At 40.1% G+C, this 19687-nt stretch overlaps 1 protein-coding gene across 3 annotated transcripts in view; it reads right to left on the bottom strand.

Annotated features, from left to right (window-relative positions):
• The window catches only part of LOC122551665 (mucin-13-like), a 70704-nt gene extending 58619 nt beyond the window's left edge, over window positions 1-12085 (bottom strand). For 2 of the 3 annotated variants that reach the window (XM_043693958.1, XM_043693957.1), the window contains exons 1-2: window positions 11904-12085; window positions 2687-2710 (exon numbers count right to left, since the gene is read on the bottom strand). In XM_043693958.1, the coding sequence (XP_043549893.1) occupies window positions 2687-2710; window positions 11904-11991 (112 nt within the window). In that variant the 5' untranslated portion in view covers window positions 11992-12085. The remainder of the gene's footprint in view (window positions 1-2686; window positions 2711-11903) is intronic. The other variant, XM_043693959.1, reaches the window with a different exon arrangement.
• Between the last annotated feature and the right edge of the window lie 7602 nt (window positions 12086-19687).

Consider the following 19687-nt stretch of genomic DNA (forward strand, 5'->3'; position numbering starts at 1 on the left):
CAGGAACACCTTGATGCTGCACTTAGCATGTCTACCCACACTCTGCAACAAAACAGTTTCCATCCCCAGATTGTTGATAAAACCATGTTAGGTGATATGGATATAGTGCATGTTCAGAGTTTTATTCATTCACCGCTCCAGACTGGATTTTGTCCTGCTTCCCACTTCTTACAATGCAACAATGTCTTCACCCCCATTCAACTTTGTGTTTCCTTAGCATTTGTCTACTATTTTCCCAAGACCTGATTAAGGGCTCCTGCTCTCAATGTTGTTTTTGCTGTTCCTCAGATGCTGCTGACCACTTCAACCATTTAATCTTCCCAAGTTTTCAGACACAATCATGTTCCCATCTGGCTATTGGTGCTTAATTCTTTTACTCTGTCGTTGTTAGATTTTAGAAATCATGTTGCATAAGAATGTACTGATGAATATCTAACACAGAGGTAGGGTCACAAACACTGCACCACAAAATTGCAATTTCCACTGAATTTTTTTTCTAATAGACATATTAGAATTTCGTCGTTAGATTTTAGAGAACATGTTGCATAACAATGTACTGATGAACATCTATCACAGAGTAGCGCCACAAACACTGCACCAGTAAAATGCAATTGCCACTGTATATTGGAGACAAAGTGAATAGCCATGAAATTCTAACTATGATCATTCAATTTAAAACCAATTAGTATTTTACTTGAATGGCCAGATTAGAATTTTATTTCTCCCTGGGAATTTTCTTTGAATGAGTTACGATAAAATGTACAAACTTAATGAACCCCTTTTCAGAATCTGAAATGAATGTGATTGCTGTGTTTGCATAATGCTATCAATAATTTATCAGAAAATAAACTCCTCCCAATCAGATTAGAGTTTCTTTTTTCCCTGGGAATTTTCTTTGAATGAGTAATGATAAAATGTACCAACTAAGCGAACCCACTTTTCAGAATATGAAATGAATGTGATTGCATTGTTTGCAACACTGTCTTCACTAATCAGTGATGACCCCCATCTGATTTTATGTTTCCTTAGCATTTGTCTACTATTTCCCCAAGATCATTCCTGATGAAGGCCTCCTGCCCGAAACATCAATTTTCCTGTTGCTCGGATGCTGACCTCCTCAACGATTTCACCTTCCCACGTTTTCAGACACATTCATGTTCCCATCTGGCTATTGGTGCTTAATTCTTTTACTCTGTCATTGTTAGATTTTTGAAATCATGTTACATAAGAATGTACTGATGTACATCTATCACAGAGTAGGGTCACAAACATTGCACCACAAAAATGCAATTGCCACTATATATTTCTTGAATGGCCAGATTAGAATTTCTATTTCTCAAAGAAATGTTCTTTCTCATCATTGATGATGTTCATTTTTACCAGTATAATCCATTTTATTCATACACAGTAATTTCCTGTATTATGTACGGTGGCACATGAGCATTTCATGATATCGACAGTACATAAGATTGACATTCAGCCCATTCTGTGTGTGCTGACTCACTTTGAGAGCAATTTATTTTCTGCCACATCCCCAGCATTCTGAAATGCCCATAGATTTCTTTTCTGTTTGTGTGCTTCCCCATTCCACTCTGAAAGCCCTTCATTTATCTTGCTCCACCACCCTCTTAGATGGTTTATTCGGTTCCTAATCACTTGCTGCATATTCCACATTTTGGTTCCGTTCCAAACCATTTAAAATTTATTAAAGACCCTTCCAATGACATTGTTCCACACTCTCAAACTATTTCATTCTCCTTTCTTTTCAGGCTCCCTAAAATGGATGCATCGTAGACTGGTTACTAAGCCTCCTTTTAATGCACTAAACTGTTTTTTTTTTGGCATTGCCTGCAGGAACACCTTGAAGCTGCATTTAGCATGTCTTCCTGAGCTGTGCAACAAAACAGTTTCCATCCCCTGGTAGGTGATAAAACCATATTAGGTGATATAGGGCCTAGGTCTAGCTTTACTGTTTCACCACTCCAGATAGGATTCTGTCTTCTTCCCTGACAGTGGCTCCCTCTTCTTTGAATGCAACAATGTCTCCACTTATCAGTGCTGACACCCCATTTGACTTTCTGTTTCCTTAAAATTTGTCTACTATTTCCCCAAGACCACTCAACATTTAACCTTCACTAGTTTTCAGATACATTCATGTTTCTATCCAGATATTGGTGTTTAATTGTTTTACTCTGTCAATGTTAGATTTTAGCAATGAAGTTACATAAAAATATACTGATGAACTTTGAACACAGAGGCAGGGACACAACCACTGCACCACAGAGATGCTGTTGCCACTGTATATATGAAAAAAAGTGAATTGCAATGACATGCTAACTATGATCATTCAATTTATACACAATTAGTATTATTCTCGAATAGCCGGATTAGAATTTTTATTTCCTGGGAGTTTTCTATCGATGAGTAACAATAATATGTACAAATTAAGAGAACGCGCTTTTCAGAATCTGAAATAAATGTATTTTTTGCTATCAATAATTTATCAGAAAATAAACTCCTCCCAATCATATTTGATATCCTTGCATTTCTAATCCTCATGATGTTTCTTTGCAAGGAAATGAAAACATCGTCTAATGTGAGAAGTTCATTCAATCTCATTCTTTGGGTTTTCAAACATCAGTTCTAAGCCTGTCATTTCAATCAAAATATAGTTTATAGATTGTACCTGTAGATTCTGTTGTAGGTGGACCTGAAAGAGAAATGATTTAAATTGTTAATCTGAAAAAATTCTACATTTGAAATTAATTTGTAGAAGAAATGTTCGTTCGCATCTTTGATGATTTTCCTTATTCACGGTATAATCCATTTCATTGACACACTATACTTTCCTGTATCATATATGGTGGCACATGAGTGTTTTGTGATGTCGACACTACAGAATTCAGCCCATTCTGTGTGTGCTGACTCTCTTTGAGAGCAATTTATTTTGTGCCATTCCCCCAGCATTTCTGAAAAGCCCGTAGATATTTTTTCTCTTTGTGTGATTCTCCATTCCACTCTGAAAGCCAATCATGAATCTCCCTGCACCATCCGCTCAGATGGTGTTTTCGGATCCTAATCACTTGCTGCATATTCCACATTCTGGTTCTTTTCCAAGTCAATTGAAATTGATCAAGAACCCTACCATTGTCATTTTTTTCCAAACTCTGTTAACTCATTTCTCTCTCCTTCTCATGCTCCCTAAAACATATGTAGACCTGTTGTTAAAGCCATTTCTATACCACCTAACAAATTTCTTCTGATCTGCACTCCAGAAATTCCTTGTTGTTTCACCTGGCATGCCTTCCTCTGCTCTTCATGAAAGTATTTTCCTTCCTCTGGTGGGTGAAGTTAGTATAGTCAGAGGTATGGGTCAGAGGGCCAGTGCATGTTCATAGTGTTATTGTTTCACCTCTCCAGGTTGGATTCTGTCCTTTGACCCTCATGGTAGCACTTTGTTCTTTCCATATAACAGTATCTTCACTAATCAGTTTTGACACTCCAACTGACTTTTTGTTTGCTTACCATTTCTGTATTGTTTCCTCCTGTTTAGTAATCACCTAATCCTCACTAGTTTTTGGTCATATTCATGTTTTCATCCAGCTATTGTTGCTTAATTCTTTGACACTATGATTGTTAGATTTCGGAAATCAAGTAACATAAGATCCTCCATCACAAAGTTGGGGTAACAACTATTGCATCACAAAAATGCAATTGTCACTGTTTCTTGGTGAACAAGTGATTTCCTATGTAATGCTGACTACTTTTTTCAATCAATACACAATTAGCACATCTCTCGAATGGCTGCTATATTTTTTCCTGGAAGTTTTCATTGGACAAGGAGCAAAACATGTACAAATTAAAAGGACACAATTTTCAGAATCTGAAATGAATGTGATTGCACAGTTTACATAATGCTGTCAATTTTTTATCAGGAAATAGACCCCTTCCAATCACATTTGACATCCTTGCATCTCTAATCTTGATGGTAGCTCTTTGAAGGCAAATGAAACCAACTTCTAACATGAGAAATTCATTCAATCTCATTCTTTGGATTTTCAACCATGATTTCTGAGGCTGATATTTCAATCAAAATATAGTGTATAGATTTTACCTGAAGGACTTAGAATCCCTACAGCCTAACAAGTCCACAGCAACCCTCTAAAGAGTAACCCACCCAGACCCATTGCCCTCCACTTACCCCTGACTAATGCACCCAATCTACACACCCCTGAACATCATGGGCAATTTAGCTTGGCCAATTCACCTAACCTGTACATCTTTGGACTGTGGGAGGAAACCCACGCAGACATGGGAAGGGTGTGCAAACTTCACACTGACAGTTGCCTGGAATGAAATCCAGGTCCCTGATGCTGTGAGGCAGCAGTGCCAACCACTGAGCCACCGTGCCACCCACCCTGACTTGTTGGAGTTTTGCCTAGAAGAGAAATGTTTTAATTTGTTAATCTGAAACTGTTCTGCATTTGGAATTTGATATCAACAGTGCAGAAGATTGACATTCAGCTCATTGTAAGTGTGCTGACTGTTCTCCAAGAGAAATTTATTTTCTGCCATTGCTCCAGCATTTCTACATAGCACTTAGATTTTTCCTATTTGGGTGCTTCCCCATTCTGCTCTGAAAGCTCTTCATTAATCTCCCTCCACTATCCTCTCAGATGGTGTATTCAGATCCTAATCACTTGCTGCATATTCCACATGTTGGTCCTTTTCTAACTCAATTGAAATTTATTAAAGCTCCTTCCATTGTCATTGTTTCCAATCTCGGATAGCTTGTTTCTTCCTCCTTCTCACTGTCCCTTTTTGTTCCACCTGGCACTCCTCCTTGCACTCTTCATAAAACTGGCTTCTATCTACTGGTTGATTATGGTACTATGTTTGGAGAGTTGGGTCAGGACTCCAATGCGTGGCTATAGTTTTACTGATTCACTGTTCCAGGCTGGATTTTGTCCTTTATCCCTGATGGTAGCTCTCTGTTCTTTCAATGCAACAATGTCTTCATTGATCAGTGCTGACACCTCTTGGTTTATGAGATGACTGAAATAACTCCCCAGAGGCCGTCACCACGTCATCCTTTATTTAGGTACAGAGAAAGCTTGACATCAATCCAGCTCCCTCAGAGACAGCTCTCAGATTGAACAGAATCTCTGACACTCCCTTTTTTCATCTGTCAGTAGGGCTCCCTGATTGGACAAGATTAACAGCTCCAATCAGTGAACCCATAATCTATGACGTCCATCTTGCTGACCTTGTTGTAATCACTATATTCCTCTACCTCTGAATCTGAGGTCATAAGTCAGTTCTCATTTTTTGTAATGCCTTCTGGGGTGTTTTAGCACTAGGCCAGGCCCTTCAACTCTGTCTCTGATACAGGTGACGTTTAACGTACAGTAGATTAGATTAAATTCCCTACAGACACTTTGGCCCAACAAGTCCATACAGACCCTCTGAAGAGTAACCTATCCAGACTCATTTCCCTCTGACTAATGCACCTAACACTATGGGTGATTTAACATGGCCAATTCACTTGACCTGCACATCTTTGAAATGTAGGAAGAAACCGGAGCACCTGAAGGAAACCTACGCAGAAAAGGGGAGAATGTGCAAACTCCACAAAGACAGCCACCCGAGGCTGGAATAAAACTTGGATCCCTGGTGCTGTGAGGCAGCAGTAATAATCACTGTGCCACAATGCCGACCCTAAATAGAACCCCTACAGTGTGGAAGCAGGCCATATAGTCCATACCGACCCTCTGAAGAGCATCCCACCCCGTTCCTGTAATCTTGGATTTCCCATGACCTCTCTACCTAGCCTGCACATTTTTGGACTGTGGGAGGAAACCCACACAGACACGGTGAGAATGTGTGAACTCCACACATACAGTCGCCTGTGGCTAAAGTCAAACCCATTGTGAGGTAGCAGTGCTAACCACTGAGCCACCAGTAGCTCACCTCTTGCACACAAGCAGCTTGGAAGAAATTCCTCCTCTTCTTCAGGCAGAAGAAACATCGATGCAGCATATGTCCATCTCAGATTCTGAGGTTTCTTCAATGTCTGATGCAAACGGAGGACCCATGGGTTCCGGAAGGGAGTCATTTTGCTCCCACACCATTTGTAAATTTCCAACTTTCAAATAGCTGTTCAGGACAGTCACACCTACCTGAACTTTATATGTCACTGGACCTGATCTCGTGTTGATCCTGCATCTTAGCCATGCAGGACCATTCCTAAATAAATGGTGACCCGGGGTAAACCTTGTAAAATGTTTCTGTTATATGATGAAACATTGCACAGGCTAATGGTTGCCCAAAAGGCAGTCTCGTATGTCTCCCCTTATTTCTGGGAATCCTCATCTAACCACAATTGCAAGAATGCATTGCTCATGTCCAGCTTCGTGAAGGATAGCTCCCCGACCAGCCTTACATATAAATCATCTATGCGAGGGATTGGATATTTATCCAGCTGCAAAAAGTGTTTACTGTTTGGTTAAAATCCCCACAAAGGCGAACCAACCTGTTTGACTTCAAAATCCATACAACTGGTGCTGCCCATTCCACAAACTGGATGGTTTGATGTTTCTGTCACTTTCCCACCTTCTGGTTTCTGCATCTACTTTTACCTGGGAGGCAGAATTGTGGAATTGCTTCCTGATCAACATGCAAGGTGTCTTTGGTTCCTTTGATAGTCCCTAGGCCTTTCTGAAAACCTTCTGGATATTTAATTAGGACTTCACTCATTTTCTAATTGAAAAATGTTGAGTCAATCTGTGAATCTTTCTCAACCAATTTCCCCTCATCAAGTTTGGGTCCAAGTCTTTTACTACAATTAGTGGTTATTGAACCAACTGCTTTTTATAAGAGACCGGAACCAAGGTTGTACCCTTGATCGGTCAAAGTTTTCCAGTATTACTTCTCAGTATAGCCAAGGTCTTAAGCAAACTTAAGAGTTGGAGTCTATAGCAAACTTTGTTAAAGATTAGTTCTGCAATCACTGAAACAGCCGTGCTGGTATTAACCTCCATTAAAAGCAGGTGATCATTTAACCCGACGATTATTTTAATTACTTCTGATTTGGATGTTTCTGAGCAATTTGATCCAAATGAGATGTAGGTGGACTTTCCAGGGTGAGCACTCTCCTGAATACTGACCTATGAGTCCTCTTACTCAAATTAAGTCCAATGGATCTCTCTTAACTAAGTCCATCAGCTCTTGAAAGGCTTTAGGGTTTGTTGCCTCAGGGAAAGTTAGGCTCTTAATAACAGAAAAAGCAGTGGGTCTTCAAGCTGTCTGGAGAATTACTCACTGCTTTTCATCTGCCTCAATCTCGTTTGCCCAGAAAACAGTAACACATTCTTTCCACATACTGGGCCTAATCTTTGACAGCGAGATTGAATGAGGCAAGCTTCCCAAATAGTGGCATGATGCCAGAAATGATTCCCCAACTTCAAGATGAATATGCGAACAAATTTCTTCAGGAGCATGCTTTTCTGTCATTGCCACTGAAATAAATCCTCAGAGGCCGGTATCCCCTCACCAAGTCACCCTTTATTTACACATGGAGAGTCATTGACACTGATCCAGCTTCTTCAGAGCCAGCTCTCAGAGTAACAGAACCTCTGACACTCATGTGAATATCTGTCTGCCAGGGCTCCCTGACTGGACAAGATTAACAGTCGCAATCAGGGAACTCATATTCTATGAGATCCCCCTGGGTGACCTCGTTGCAATCACTAATGACCTTGACAGGTGAGGTCCTTTACTGCATCACATTCCTGCCCCATTGGAGCCCAGGTGTTCCTGACTAAGAAAAGGCCTCTTCCTGGATTAGCATGTTCCGAGCCAGGCTTTACCATATCTCCCCTTGCATATAATGTTGCCCCACAAATTGGTGCTTGGCATTGCTGTTTCCAGTGCCTGAGTTGATGCCAGATGGCCCATCCAGTTTAATTCTTTATTTTTTCCTTTCTGGTGGCTTGTTAGTCAAGTTCATGAAATAACTGCCAAAAGACCAACAGATATAGGCTGCTAGTAAGAGCTCTCCAAGAGGTACTTGTCTGGAGAAGTTACTTGCACAGAAAAAACATCAAAACTGTCCTAGAGAGAAAATCTACAGAGAAAACTCAGCAAAGCTGAGTGGTTTTGAAACGTGATTTTTTTTCTGTAAATCATAATCGGGTTTTTTTTTATTAGACTAGTATTGTAGAGGGGAAGGTAAAAGATAGGTTTAAGAGAAAGGAGTTGTAAATAGTTGTTAGTTAATATTCTCTGTTAGACTTTTAAAAAATGTTGTCAATTTTTACTTTAAATAGTGACTTTTGGGGTAGTTCTTTGCCTCTTTAATTTTGACAGATTACAGCATGGGGTGAATCTTTTCTGTGCTGCTGGTTTAAATTAGCAGAGGGGTTTACCCCATGTTGTAACACATATAATTCCAACTTTTCATTGAATTCGCATTTCACCGTCTGCTGCGGTCGGATTCGAATCAGTCCCAAAAGCATTACCTCAGTGTCTGGATTACTAGTCAAGCCGCAATACCAATATTGTTCCTTATCTCCCTTGCAGGCTCACTTTCAATAGAACCAATGCTTACTTTGTGAAATTTTTTTTATTTAACTTTTTAATAGAAACTTTTATAACCTGTTTTTATATACCTGGTCAACTTTCTCTTGTCACTATCTAGATTACGACCTCTCATGATTACTGTTGTGCCTTTCTGTAGTGCCCAAGTGATTAATGAGTTTATGTTGAAGGACAAAAGGAACCACAATATGCCAGTCTGTTGCCCACAGGTGTATCATATGAGTCACCAGTGACTTGTTTGCTAAGGTCATAAATCATGTCCAGTCAAAGACATCCCTGTAGGAGTTTCTCAGCATGGTGTTCTAGGCCCAACGTTTTCTTTAGAGTAGTGCTGGAAAAGCACAACAGGTTAGGCAGCATCCGAAGAGCAGGAAAATCAACATTTTGGGCAAGAGCCCTTCATCAGGAATGGAGGTAGGGAGCCTCCAGTGTGGAGAGATAAATGACGTAGGCAGGCTTGATTTTTATCCCTCCACCTGGAGGCTCCCTGCCCCCATTCCTGATGAAGGGTTTTTGCCCGGAACATCGATTTTCCTGCTCCTCGGATGCTGCCTGACCTGTTGTGCTTTTCCAGCACCATTCTAATCTAGACTCTGATCTCCAGCATCTGCAGTCCTCACTTCTGCCCCAACTGTCTTCAGTCAGTCCATCAATTATTATCCTTCTACTGTAAGGTTAGAACTGGGAATGTTTGTGCCAATGATTATAAAATTCATGACTCCTTCATTACTGAAGCAGTTTATGTTGAAAAGCATCAAGATCTGGAGAATATTCTGATTTGGCCAGAAAAGGGGAAGCACGTGTATTAATATGAACATATTAGTTATGTATTCGGTAGCAGAAAGTCCTTTTGCAACACAAAATGCCAAGCAATGACAGAGTCTAACCATTGTCCCTTGACATTCAATGATGTTTTCATCAATGATTTCCCCACATCCTGAGGTTACCATTGATCAGAAACTGAACTAGACTAGCTATACAAACACAATGGCTACAAAAGCAGGTCAGAGGCTGGGAATCCTGCAGAGAGTCAATCACTTTCTGATTTTTCAAAGCTTTTCCACCATCTACAAGAGACAATTCAGTAATACGATGCTCTGTCCCTCTGGCCTAGATAAGTTTAACTCCGAAGATACTTAAGAAATTGATACCATCCAGAACAAACATTCAAACCCTCCACCTCTGATAGGCATTACATCCACAAACATTCAAACCCTCCACCACTGATGCTCAGCTGCAACATTAAGTAGCATTTGCAATGCAGAAATTCACCAAGACTCCTCAGACAGCAACTTCACCCAAATCACTTATCATCCTGAGGTGCAAGTTCCCCTCCTCAAATCACTTATCATCCTGAATTGGAAAAATTATCATCATTCCTTCTCTGTCAAAATCTTAGAATCCTCTCCTGGTATAATAATATATGTATTATGTGTGTACTTACTTCAAATGGACTGCAGCAGTTGGAGAAGGCAGCTTGCCACCATCTTTTCAAGAGCAACTAGGGGTGGGTGATAACTCAGTGGTTAATACTACTGCCTCCCAGTGCCAGGGACCCGTGTTGGATTTCTACGTTGGGCGACTGTGTGGAGTTTGCACATTCTTCCTTCTGCGTAGGCTTCCTCTCACAATCCAAAGACGTGCAGGTCAGGTAAATTTGCCATACTAAATTGCCCATAGTGTTAGTCAGAGGCTAATGTAGGGAAATAGATCTGGGTGGGTTACTCATTGGAGGGTTGATATGGATTTGTTGGACCAAATGGCCTGTTTCCACACTGTAGGGAGTCTAATCATGTTTTTCACCCATGTCCCATGAATTAATAAAGAAATTTTATAGTTATCCAATCACTTTGCCCTGAAAATGCTAATGGATGCGTCACACCTAACAATATTCTAGTTAGACTGCTGAGATGTCTTAATCAACATCTGAAATGCCTATCTTTGCCACCAGACTGAAATCTGAGCTGGTTGAATCACTTAAATATACAATTATGGAATTCTCGGTAAGTGGCTGTTTGAATCCAGAGGGAGAGCAAGATGTCGGACTGAGTCAATAGCCTGCCTGGACATTCGATCTTGGTCTCCAAGTAGATGACTGCCATGAACCTATGCTTTTCATGCAAGAAGCAACATTTGCTCACTGTCGAAACTGCAATTGGGCTGGTTGTCAGTAACTTATGAACCAGGGTGTCTTGGGTCCGATGGACATCAGCACTTTACAATCTCTCACCATTTAAGAAGTGATCTGAATCTCCATTCCTCTCACAAAAATGAATGATTTAATTACTATCCACAATATATTAAATCTGCCATATTCTTGCCCAGTCACTCAGTCTGTCTAAACCCACTTGAAGCCTTTCCGCATTCTCTCCAACTCACACCCCTGCCATGTTTTGTATTGTTTGCAAACTCGGAAATATTACAATTTTCCTCAGATCCAAATAATTGATAATATAGATTGTGAACAGCTGGGACAGAGCATCGATCCTCACAGCATTCCACTTGCAACAGTCAACCAATATGAGAAAAACCCTTTAATATCTATCAGTGAATACGCTAATGAAAAACATCTTTTTAGTTTTAAATTGAGTTTCAATATGCTGTTCAATCATATTTAGCTTTTGATAACATAGAAATTAACGTATATTTTACTAATCATTGGCTTTAAACCTCTTTTAAAATTTCCTAGTACCAAAAAGATTATTTTAAACCTCAATTTATTATGCTGTTCCTTCAATTTCAGTGTTGTATTGATTGCATTCAGTGTATTTTTGTGGCCCAAAGGAGTTCTTTTCTGTGTTTTACTCAATGTAATTTTGCCACATAAAGCTAGTTGTAAACTGTGAATGTAAGTATGCACGGTTAAAGGGATAGTTGAAAAAGGTATGAGAACAGTTTCGCCGGAGCACGGTTCAGTGGTTTGGTAATCCATTGGAAGAGGAAAAGAAAATGGATCAGAGCTAGAACCAAGTTAAAAAGATTTCAAAGGACCTTTCAGTCAGAAAGACAGGTAAACCATCCTCCTTTAAAATTCATCGGCACAAATTAAAACACTTTCACACCATTTTAAGATGAATTACACAATCTTTAACCTTCAAATAACCAGATAGCTATTAGACAACTTTATTTGTGCCAAGTTATTTAAATAAGATCCAACTACTGTATCATAACAGATTTAAATATAGCACCAGTTACAGTTTCTTGTATATTTATAAGACTTTTATCATTTCATTACTCATTATATTGTCATGGACTAGAACATGAAACATTCTTACATATTTTCATTTGAAACGTTCGCTTCTTACCGGTCCCACATTCAGCATTGTATAAAAGGATAAGAATTCCACAAAGAAGGATATTTCTTAAGGAGTAGGTTGATGTTAGTGAAAACATCTTTCCGCACAATGTACTTTAATTTTCAGCTGAAGACTTGTTTGCTGCACGGCGATAAACGTGACAAAGCTGCTCTTGTCGTGTGGTAAGAACATTAATTTAGATGGGTGCAATAAAATACATCAGCAACATTAATGAACTTTAAACCTTCATACATCACTAATTATATCAGCATGTCATTGGCTTCTATTCAGATGTGATATTATTTTGATAATTACACCTTTCTGACACACTGTTCTACTTTATATTGATAATCGAAAACTTGCAAAGGGACAGTGAAAAACGCATCTCAATATAGTACATGAAGAAAGTCTGGAGTGCTAAACCAAGACCAATTCATCCAGAAGTTATTGATGCAAATACAATCTTAAGCTCCTGTATTTTATTTTCATTCTCTATTTACTAACTTGTCTATCCACAGCCTGATACAGCATTTCAGTGAAGCTCAACACAAACACATGGAACAGCACCTTATCATTTGACTTAGCACGTCACAGCCTTCTTGACTCAACTTTGAGCTCAACAACTTTAGATCATAACCTCTGCCACCATCAGGCTCTATATGTTTATTTTGTTCTCTTTTTCTCTTTCCCTCTATGCTGTACTGCCTGTAGATACAGTCCAAGTATCAAGCATAAGATTGTAAATGTACTCAGTTATACCAACTAGACAGGTTGACCTAGCAACACAGGATCTTGTCTCACATGCTTTGGCCTCATATTTTCTGAAACCCATTTTTCTTGCCATCTTTCTCTGTCCTTCTGGTGAGGTGTTGGGGTGAACCAACTTTGAAATTAAGAACTGATGTAGCATACACTGCCATTAGTGAGAGGGAGTTCCAAACATCTAAAGACGTTTGTGTGTAATATCGCTTCTGAATAGTCTTGCCCTAATTCTCAAACTATGTCCCTAGTTCTAGAATCCCCAACTAGTCAAATCAATTTATGTTTATCTACCCCATCTTTTCCTCATGATTTAACCTCTAAAGTCCAGTTATCATTCTTGTAAACCTATGTTGTATTCCCTCCAAGGTGAACATATCATTTCTATGGTGTGATGGCCAGATCTACTCACAGTACCCCAAGTGGGGCCTAAGCAGGGTTTTGTATAACTGTAGCATAATGCTAGCATCCTTATACTCCAGTCCTCTAGATATAACCACCAGCATTCCATTAACTTTCTTGATTACTTTCTGCACCTGTTTGTGGCATGAAAGATCTATTCACATGAATTCCCACGTCTCTTTGAACATCAGCCCTACTTAGCTTCATACCATCAAGAAAGAACACTGAATTATCCTTTTTTGATCCAAAATGGATAACCTCACACTTGTTTACACTGAACTCAATCTGCCATAGTTTTGCCTATTCACTTCATCCATCAATGTCCGTTTGTAATTTTATGCTGTCATCTACAAATATGTTTTCAAGGTTCTATTTCTTTTCTCGTGAAGATGTGGATGGTTGCCATCTACCAGTGATGGTATTGGAAACTATAGAGTACATCATTCAGTACCAAATAATTTTAAAATAATTCTTGGTTACTGGCATTTAGAAATGAATATTTTAACTGGCAAATCAAAGGAACTTAAATGATCCTACCCTTTTCTTTTCTTTGAATGGTTCTTATAGACCAGACCAGATCCCTTCAAAATATATTCAGAAGGTAGTTTAAACCCTCATCTGTTCTTATTTTAAAAGTAAATATGAAGCATGTTCCAGATGCAATTTGACTGGTCAGCTACCAGATTTGAAGCAAAATGCACTTTATTCATACAATATAGTGAAAATACACTAAAAGAAATGAAATTGGCATAATATTGTTCTATTGGAAAACTTAACAGAATATTAGATTAGTTTACTACTAACAGTAACTGTTCTACTGTAGTAATGTCCCACAAACACACCTTTGTCAAAAACCCAGTTCAGAAAAATAGATTGTCTCACAGGCCATTTTCCAGTCCAGGAGGAAAAAAATATCAAGACAAAACTCTGAGAGAGAGAGAGAGAGAGAGAGTAGCAGGGAGAGATGTACTCCAGCTTCAAGAAACAGCAACAATTGCTACTGAAAACTAAAAACTAGAAATCCTGGTTCTGTAGGAGTTTTTCCTACCCATTGAGGTTGTTTCTTTTGTTCCAGCTTAAAAAAATAGACAGCTTGGTACCTCTGCCTTAAAACCTCTCTTCAAAGCAAAAACCAGTACAGAATACATCTCTGAAAGCCATAGTATCATCACACGGTACTCGTCCATGATCGCTGGAGGAGCTTTGCTGCTGCCAGTCCCGAATGCCAGGTGAATGATCCCACTACTGCTGCCACCGAGCTCTAAAGCCAGGAGACCAACCTCGGTGCTGCTGGCCTCGGCCCCGATCACCAAAAGAACATCCTCACTGCTGCCACTTCCTATCACCAGGAGAAGCCACCCACTCTGCATATGGCTCGCTCTTGCTGCTGCGCCAGTGCTGCTGACATGCCCACCACAGAAAAGAAGGAAAAAAGACCAAAAGAAAAGGAAAAATAATGTGAACGAAAAGAGCAGAAGCAAGAGGAAAACAAAGGGAAACAGATGGGAGCAGATGTGGCAAGGAGCTCTCAAGATTCTCAATCTTTCGAGAAGAAATTCTGCCTCATCTCACTTTTAAATGCTGCCCCTTTATTCAAAGATAACCATCCCTGGTTCTAGACTCTACCATGTGAGGATACAACCTCCCAGAATTTCCCTTTTAAACCCTTCAGAATCCTTTATCTTCTTCTAAATTCCAATGAGTGGAATCCCAACATGTTGAAGTTTTGCTCATAATACAATCCTCCTTACCGAGATTATCCTGGTGAACATTTTCTAAACTGCCTCCAATGAAATAATATCTTTCCCAAAGTAAGAGTATTGCTCACAGTACCCCAGATGTGGTCTCACCAGCACTTGCAATAAGACTTCCCTACTCTTATACTCCAATCCCCTTGAAATAAAAATCCAACATTCCATTAGCCTTTTTGATTATCTGCTGCATCTGGGTGTTTCGGGCATAAGTAGCCTCAAATACCCTCATTTTGTTGCAGCTTTTTGTAGTTTTCCTCCTGTGTCCTTTGTCTTTAACTTCTTAGTTCTTCAATTTGTTGCTTTCATAGAAATAATTCATGCCTGTGGTTGTCTGTATTACATCGCTTTTGGATTCGATTTTTTTGTTGTTGACTGTCTTCTAGGAAACAAACAATAAAAGCACAGAGATGTCCTATGGTTCATATACACTTCAAAAAGCACAGCATCTTCTGTGACATATCTTTAATAAATTTATTTTACACTTCATTTTCTGACTTCTCTCCAAAAGATATCTGTTATGCCTTTTCTTCAGATATTCTTCTACATTAATGTTTTAATATTGATATTTAACCTATAACATAGAATCATATTATCATCGAACTTTACAGTGGAGAAAGAAGCCATTTGACCTATCATGTATGTATCGGCTCCCAACAGACCTACCCAGCTAGTTCCACTCTCCAGCCCTATCTCTCTAGCCTTCTATCTTTATCACTTTCAAAGATATATCCAGTTCTCTTCTGAAATCTCCTCTGGGAATCTGCCTCCACCACTCTCCATCAGACAGTGCATTCCGAATCTTAACAATTCTCTGAGTAATAATGTTTTTCTTCATCCTCTTTTGCTACCAATCTTGAAACTTTGCCCCCTAGATACTAACATGCTGAAATAAATCCTTGAAAGCTGGTATCCTATCACCAAGTCACCCTTGGTTTACACATGTTCAATACATAAGCTCAGAGCCAGTCCCTAGAGTGAAGAGAATCCCTGACACTCCTATTTATATCTGTCAGCCAGGACTCACCGATTGATCGGGTAAACAGCCCCAATCTGGGAACTCATGCTAAATGAGACCCACCTGGCCAAGCTTATATACATACCAACTAGTACAAACAGTTCTTTACTTTCTCATAATTTTGAATACTTCAGTAGAGTAGTCCTTAATCTTCTCTACTCCAAAGAATAAGCCCAATTTCTCTAATCTTTCTTTGTACCAAAACTCCTTCATTCCTGTTATCATTTATTACATCTCCTTTGAGGTTTCTCCTTAAACAATGTACATAACATCGCATCTATAAATTTCTCAATGACAGCCTCCACAACTCTCTGGAGTGGAGAATTCCAAATATTCAGCACCATCCTTATCTCAGGCCTAAATTACTTCATACCCTTTATTCTAAGATGATGTCCACTGGTTTTTGATGCAACAATAACAAGTAATCACGCAAGTGCAGAAGACTTGAAGAAGGAAAATGTTGGTCTTCAATGCAAAGGATTTGAGTACAGGAGAAAGGATGTCTTACTGTAATTATACAGGGCCTTGGTGAGACCATACATAGAGTCTTGTGTGTAGTTTTGGTCTCCTTACATGAGGAAGTATATTATGGCTGTGGAGGAAGTGTAACAAAGCTCTACCAGACTGATTCTTGGATGGCAAGACTAACATGATTCCTGAAGAAGGGCTTATGCCTGAAACGTCGATTCTCCTGTTCCTTGGATGCTGTGCTTTTCCAGCAACCCATTTTCAGCTCTGATCTCCAGCATCTGCAGTCCTCACTTTCTCCTCTAACATTTAGATTTAGATTAGATTAGATCCCCAACAGTTCGGAAACAGGCCCTTTGGCCCAACAAGTCCACACTGACCCTCCAAAGACTAACCCACCCAGACCTGTTTCTTTATGACTAATGCACCTAACACCATGGGCAATTTAGCATGACCAATTCAGCTGACCTGCACATCTTTGGACTGTGGGAGGAAATTGGAGCAGCTGGAGGAAACTCATGCAGACATGGGGAGAATGTGCAAACTCCACACAGACAGTCACCCAAGGCTGGAATCGAACTTGGGTCCTTGGTGCTGTGAGGCAACAGTGCTAACCACTGAACATATGAAGAGAAATTAGATAATTTTGGGGCTTCTTTCCCTGGAGCTTCAGGGACTGAGGGGTGAGCTTATCAAAGTTTAAAAAATCATGAGGGGTATGCATGGAGTGAATAGCCAAGGTATTTTTGCTAGGATAGTGGAGTACAACACTATAGGACATATGTTTAAGGTGAGATGGGAAAGATTCAAAAAGGACCTGCGAGATAATGTTTTCACACAAACAGTGATGCATGTATGGAACAAACTGCCAGAGGAAGTGGTAGAGGTGGATATGGTTACAACATTTAAAAGGCACCTGGATGGGTGTATGAATAGGAAGGGTTTAGAGTGATGTGGGCCAAGTGCTGGCAAATGGGACTAGGTCATATTGGGATATCTGAGGTGAAAAATGTGTTTCTGGAAAAGCGCAGCAGGTCAGGCAGCATCCAAGGAACAGGAGAATCGACGTTTCGGGCATAAGCCCTTCTTCAGGAATGAGGAAGGTGTGCCAAGCAGGCTAAAATAAAAGGTAGGGAGGAGGGACTTGGGGGAAGGGCATTGGGAATCTGATAGGTGGAAGGAGGTTAAGGTGAGGGTGATAGGTCGGAGAGGGGTTGGGAGCAGAGAGGTCGGGAAGAAGATTGCAGGTCAAGAAGGCGGTACTGAGAAAAATGTGTTGCTGGAAAAGTGCAGCAGGTCAGGCAGCATCCAAGGAGCAGGAGAATCGATGTTTTGGGCATAAGCCCTTCTTCAGGAATGAGGAAGGTGTGCCAAGCAGGTGCTGCGCTTTTCCAGCAACACATTTTTCAGCTCTGATCTCCAGCATCTGCAGTCCTCACTTTCTCCATATTGGGAAATCTGGCTGGCATGGATGCGCAAGACTGAAGGGTCTGCTTCCATATATGACTCTGACTCTATGACAATAATGAGGTGGAGGATCTCATTGAAACTGAGTAAATGTTAACTGAAATAGTCAGGGAAAATGCAGGAAGTATTTCCTGATTACTGGTCAGTCCATAATCAGGTATCACAGCTTAAGGACGTAGGGTAGGATATTTAGGGTTTATTTGAGGAAAGAATTCTTAACCTGGAGAGTGGTGAGCATTTGGCATTATCTGCCACAGAAATCAGTTGAAGCCTAAACATTGAATGTTTTAGAAGAGTGTGTTAGGTATAATTCTTAGGGCTAAAAGGATCAAAGGATTGGGCAAGGAAGTAGGAACAGGGCATTGAATGATAAGCCATGATTATCTTGAATGACAGAGTAGGCCCAAAGATCTTAATGACATCCTCCTGCTCCTGTTTTCTCTGTTTCTATGTTTCATGCAAAGTTTCTGCTCAGTCAACTTAGATGGATTTAATACTGCATTCAGATGTTCAAATCCTTCTCCCACACAGCATCTACTTCCATTACTCTCAAATGGTCATTGGTTCAGGGTAAGACAAACAGAATACTTCAAAGACACCTTTAAGATACTCCTTGAAGCATTCAAGGAGTTAATGCTAATGACTGAGGGGAGTTTGCTACTAATTATTCAGTATGACCATAAACAGTCCATGAAGATGCATCATGGTTTGCGTTGCAACATCTGAATGAGGACACAGAAGGATAGCAGAGAAAGCAAACGAACCTTGCACTCCAGAGACCGTTAAGTCATGGGGCATCTTGTGCCAATGGATTTGTAACTCCAGCTTCAGCCTGTTCAGTCATATGAAGACCTTATAGCCATGCCAATAATCTCTGTGTCCAAATCCTTAGTCCCCAGTCTTGAACTCATCCTGCCTTTGATTCAAAACCTTCCAAGTTTAACTATTTCAGAATGCTCAGTGCTTTATTTAAGACATCCCTCCTATTCCTGATTTCGTAACCACCTAAATGGTGAAGCACCAAACTTACAGGTGTGACAAGACAGGTACTCTCCTGCCTTCCAATTTCAGACCCACTGCTAAATGTCGATACCTATGCTTCCTGACGTTTCAGTTCTCTATTAATTGCTTCCGTGGCTGCCTGTGGCAGTGTATGAATAACATCAAAGAGTTCATGGGGATGGAAGGGAAAGTGCATTTAGGCTGCTACATACAACGACCTGGAGATCCATGCACAATTTCAGTGGGCTACTGGACATTGCAGTCAAGTAAAGATCCTCATGCCTGTGGAGTTCTTGGATTTTGTGCAAAAGTGAGTGTTTTACCCAGTACCTATTAAAAAAAATGGAAAAGTTGGCACTTAAGTAGCATTGTTTTTTGTGATCATGAGATGTCTCAAAATGTTATAGCCAACAATATACTTTTTGAAGTCTAGCCATGTTGCAATCTATAAGCACAGCAGCCAATTTTTCCTGCTCAAACCCCAACAAAGAGCAGGGTGAAAATGACCAGATTATCTATTTTAGAAATGTGATTAAATGATAAATATAGGTCAGCCCTGTGGTGAAGGTTGGAAAGTGGGTATCGTTGACTAGGCCATTTATTGCCCATTCCTAACTGCCCTAGAGAGACGGTGGTGAGTTGCCTTCTTAAATTACTGCAATCCTTGATGTGTAGGTTAGGAAAGGTGTTTCAGGTTGTTGACCGAGCAACGGTAAAGGAAAGGCAATATAGGTCCAAGACAGGATGGTGTGTGACGTGGACAGACACTTGCAGGAGGTGGTATTCCCATGTAGCTTGTTCAAAAAGGCACCATCCACCCTAGCAGACAGATGTAGTCTCAAAATTCCTCATCCAAAAAAATGATACTGCTGACAGTCTCCATTCTCTCTTTAGTACACTGAACTCTTATGCATGCTTTCTGTGCT

The sequence above is a fragment of the Chiloscyllium plagiosum genome, chromosome 7, assembly GCF_004010195.1.
Source record: "Chiloscyllium plagiosum isolate BGI_BamShark_2017 chromosome 7, ASM401019v2, whole genome shotgun sequence".
In the NCBI taxonomy this organism is placed as follows: Eukaryota; Metazoa; Chordata; class Chondrichthyes; order Orectolobiformes; family Hemiscylliidae; genus Chiloscyllium; species Chiloscyllium plagiosum.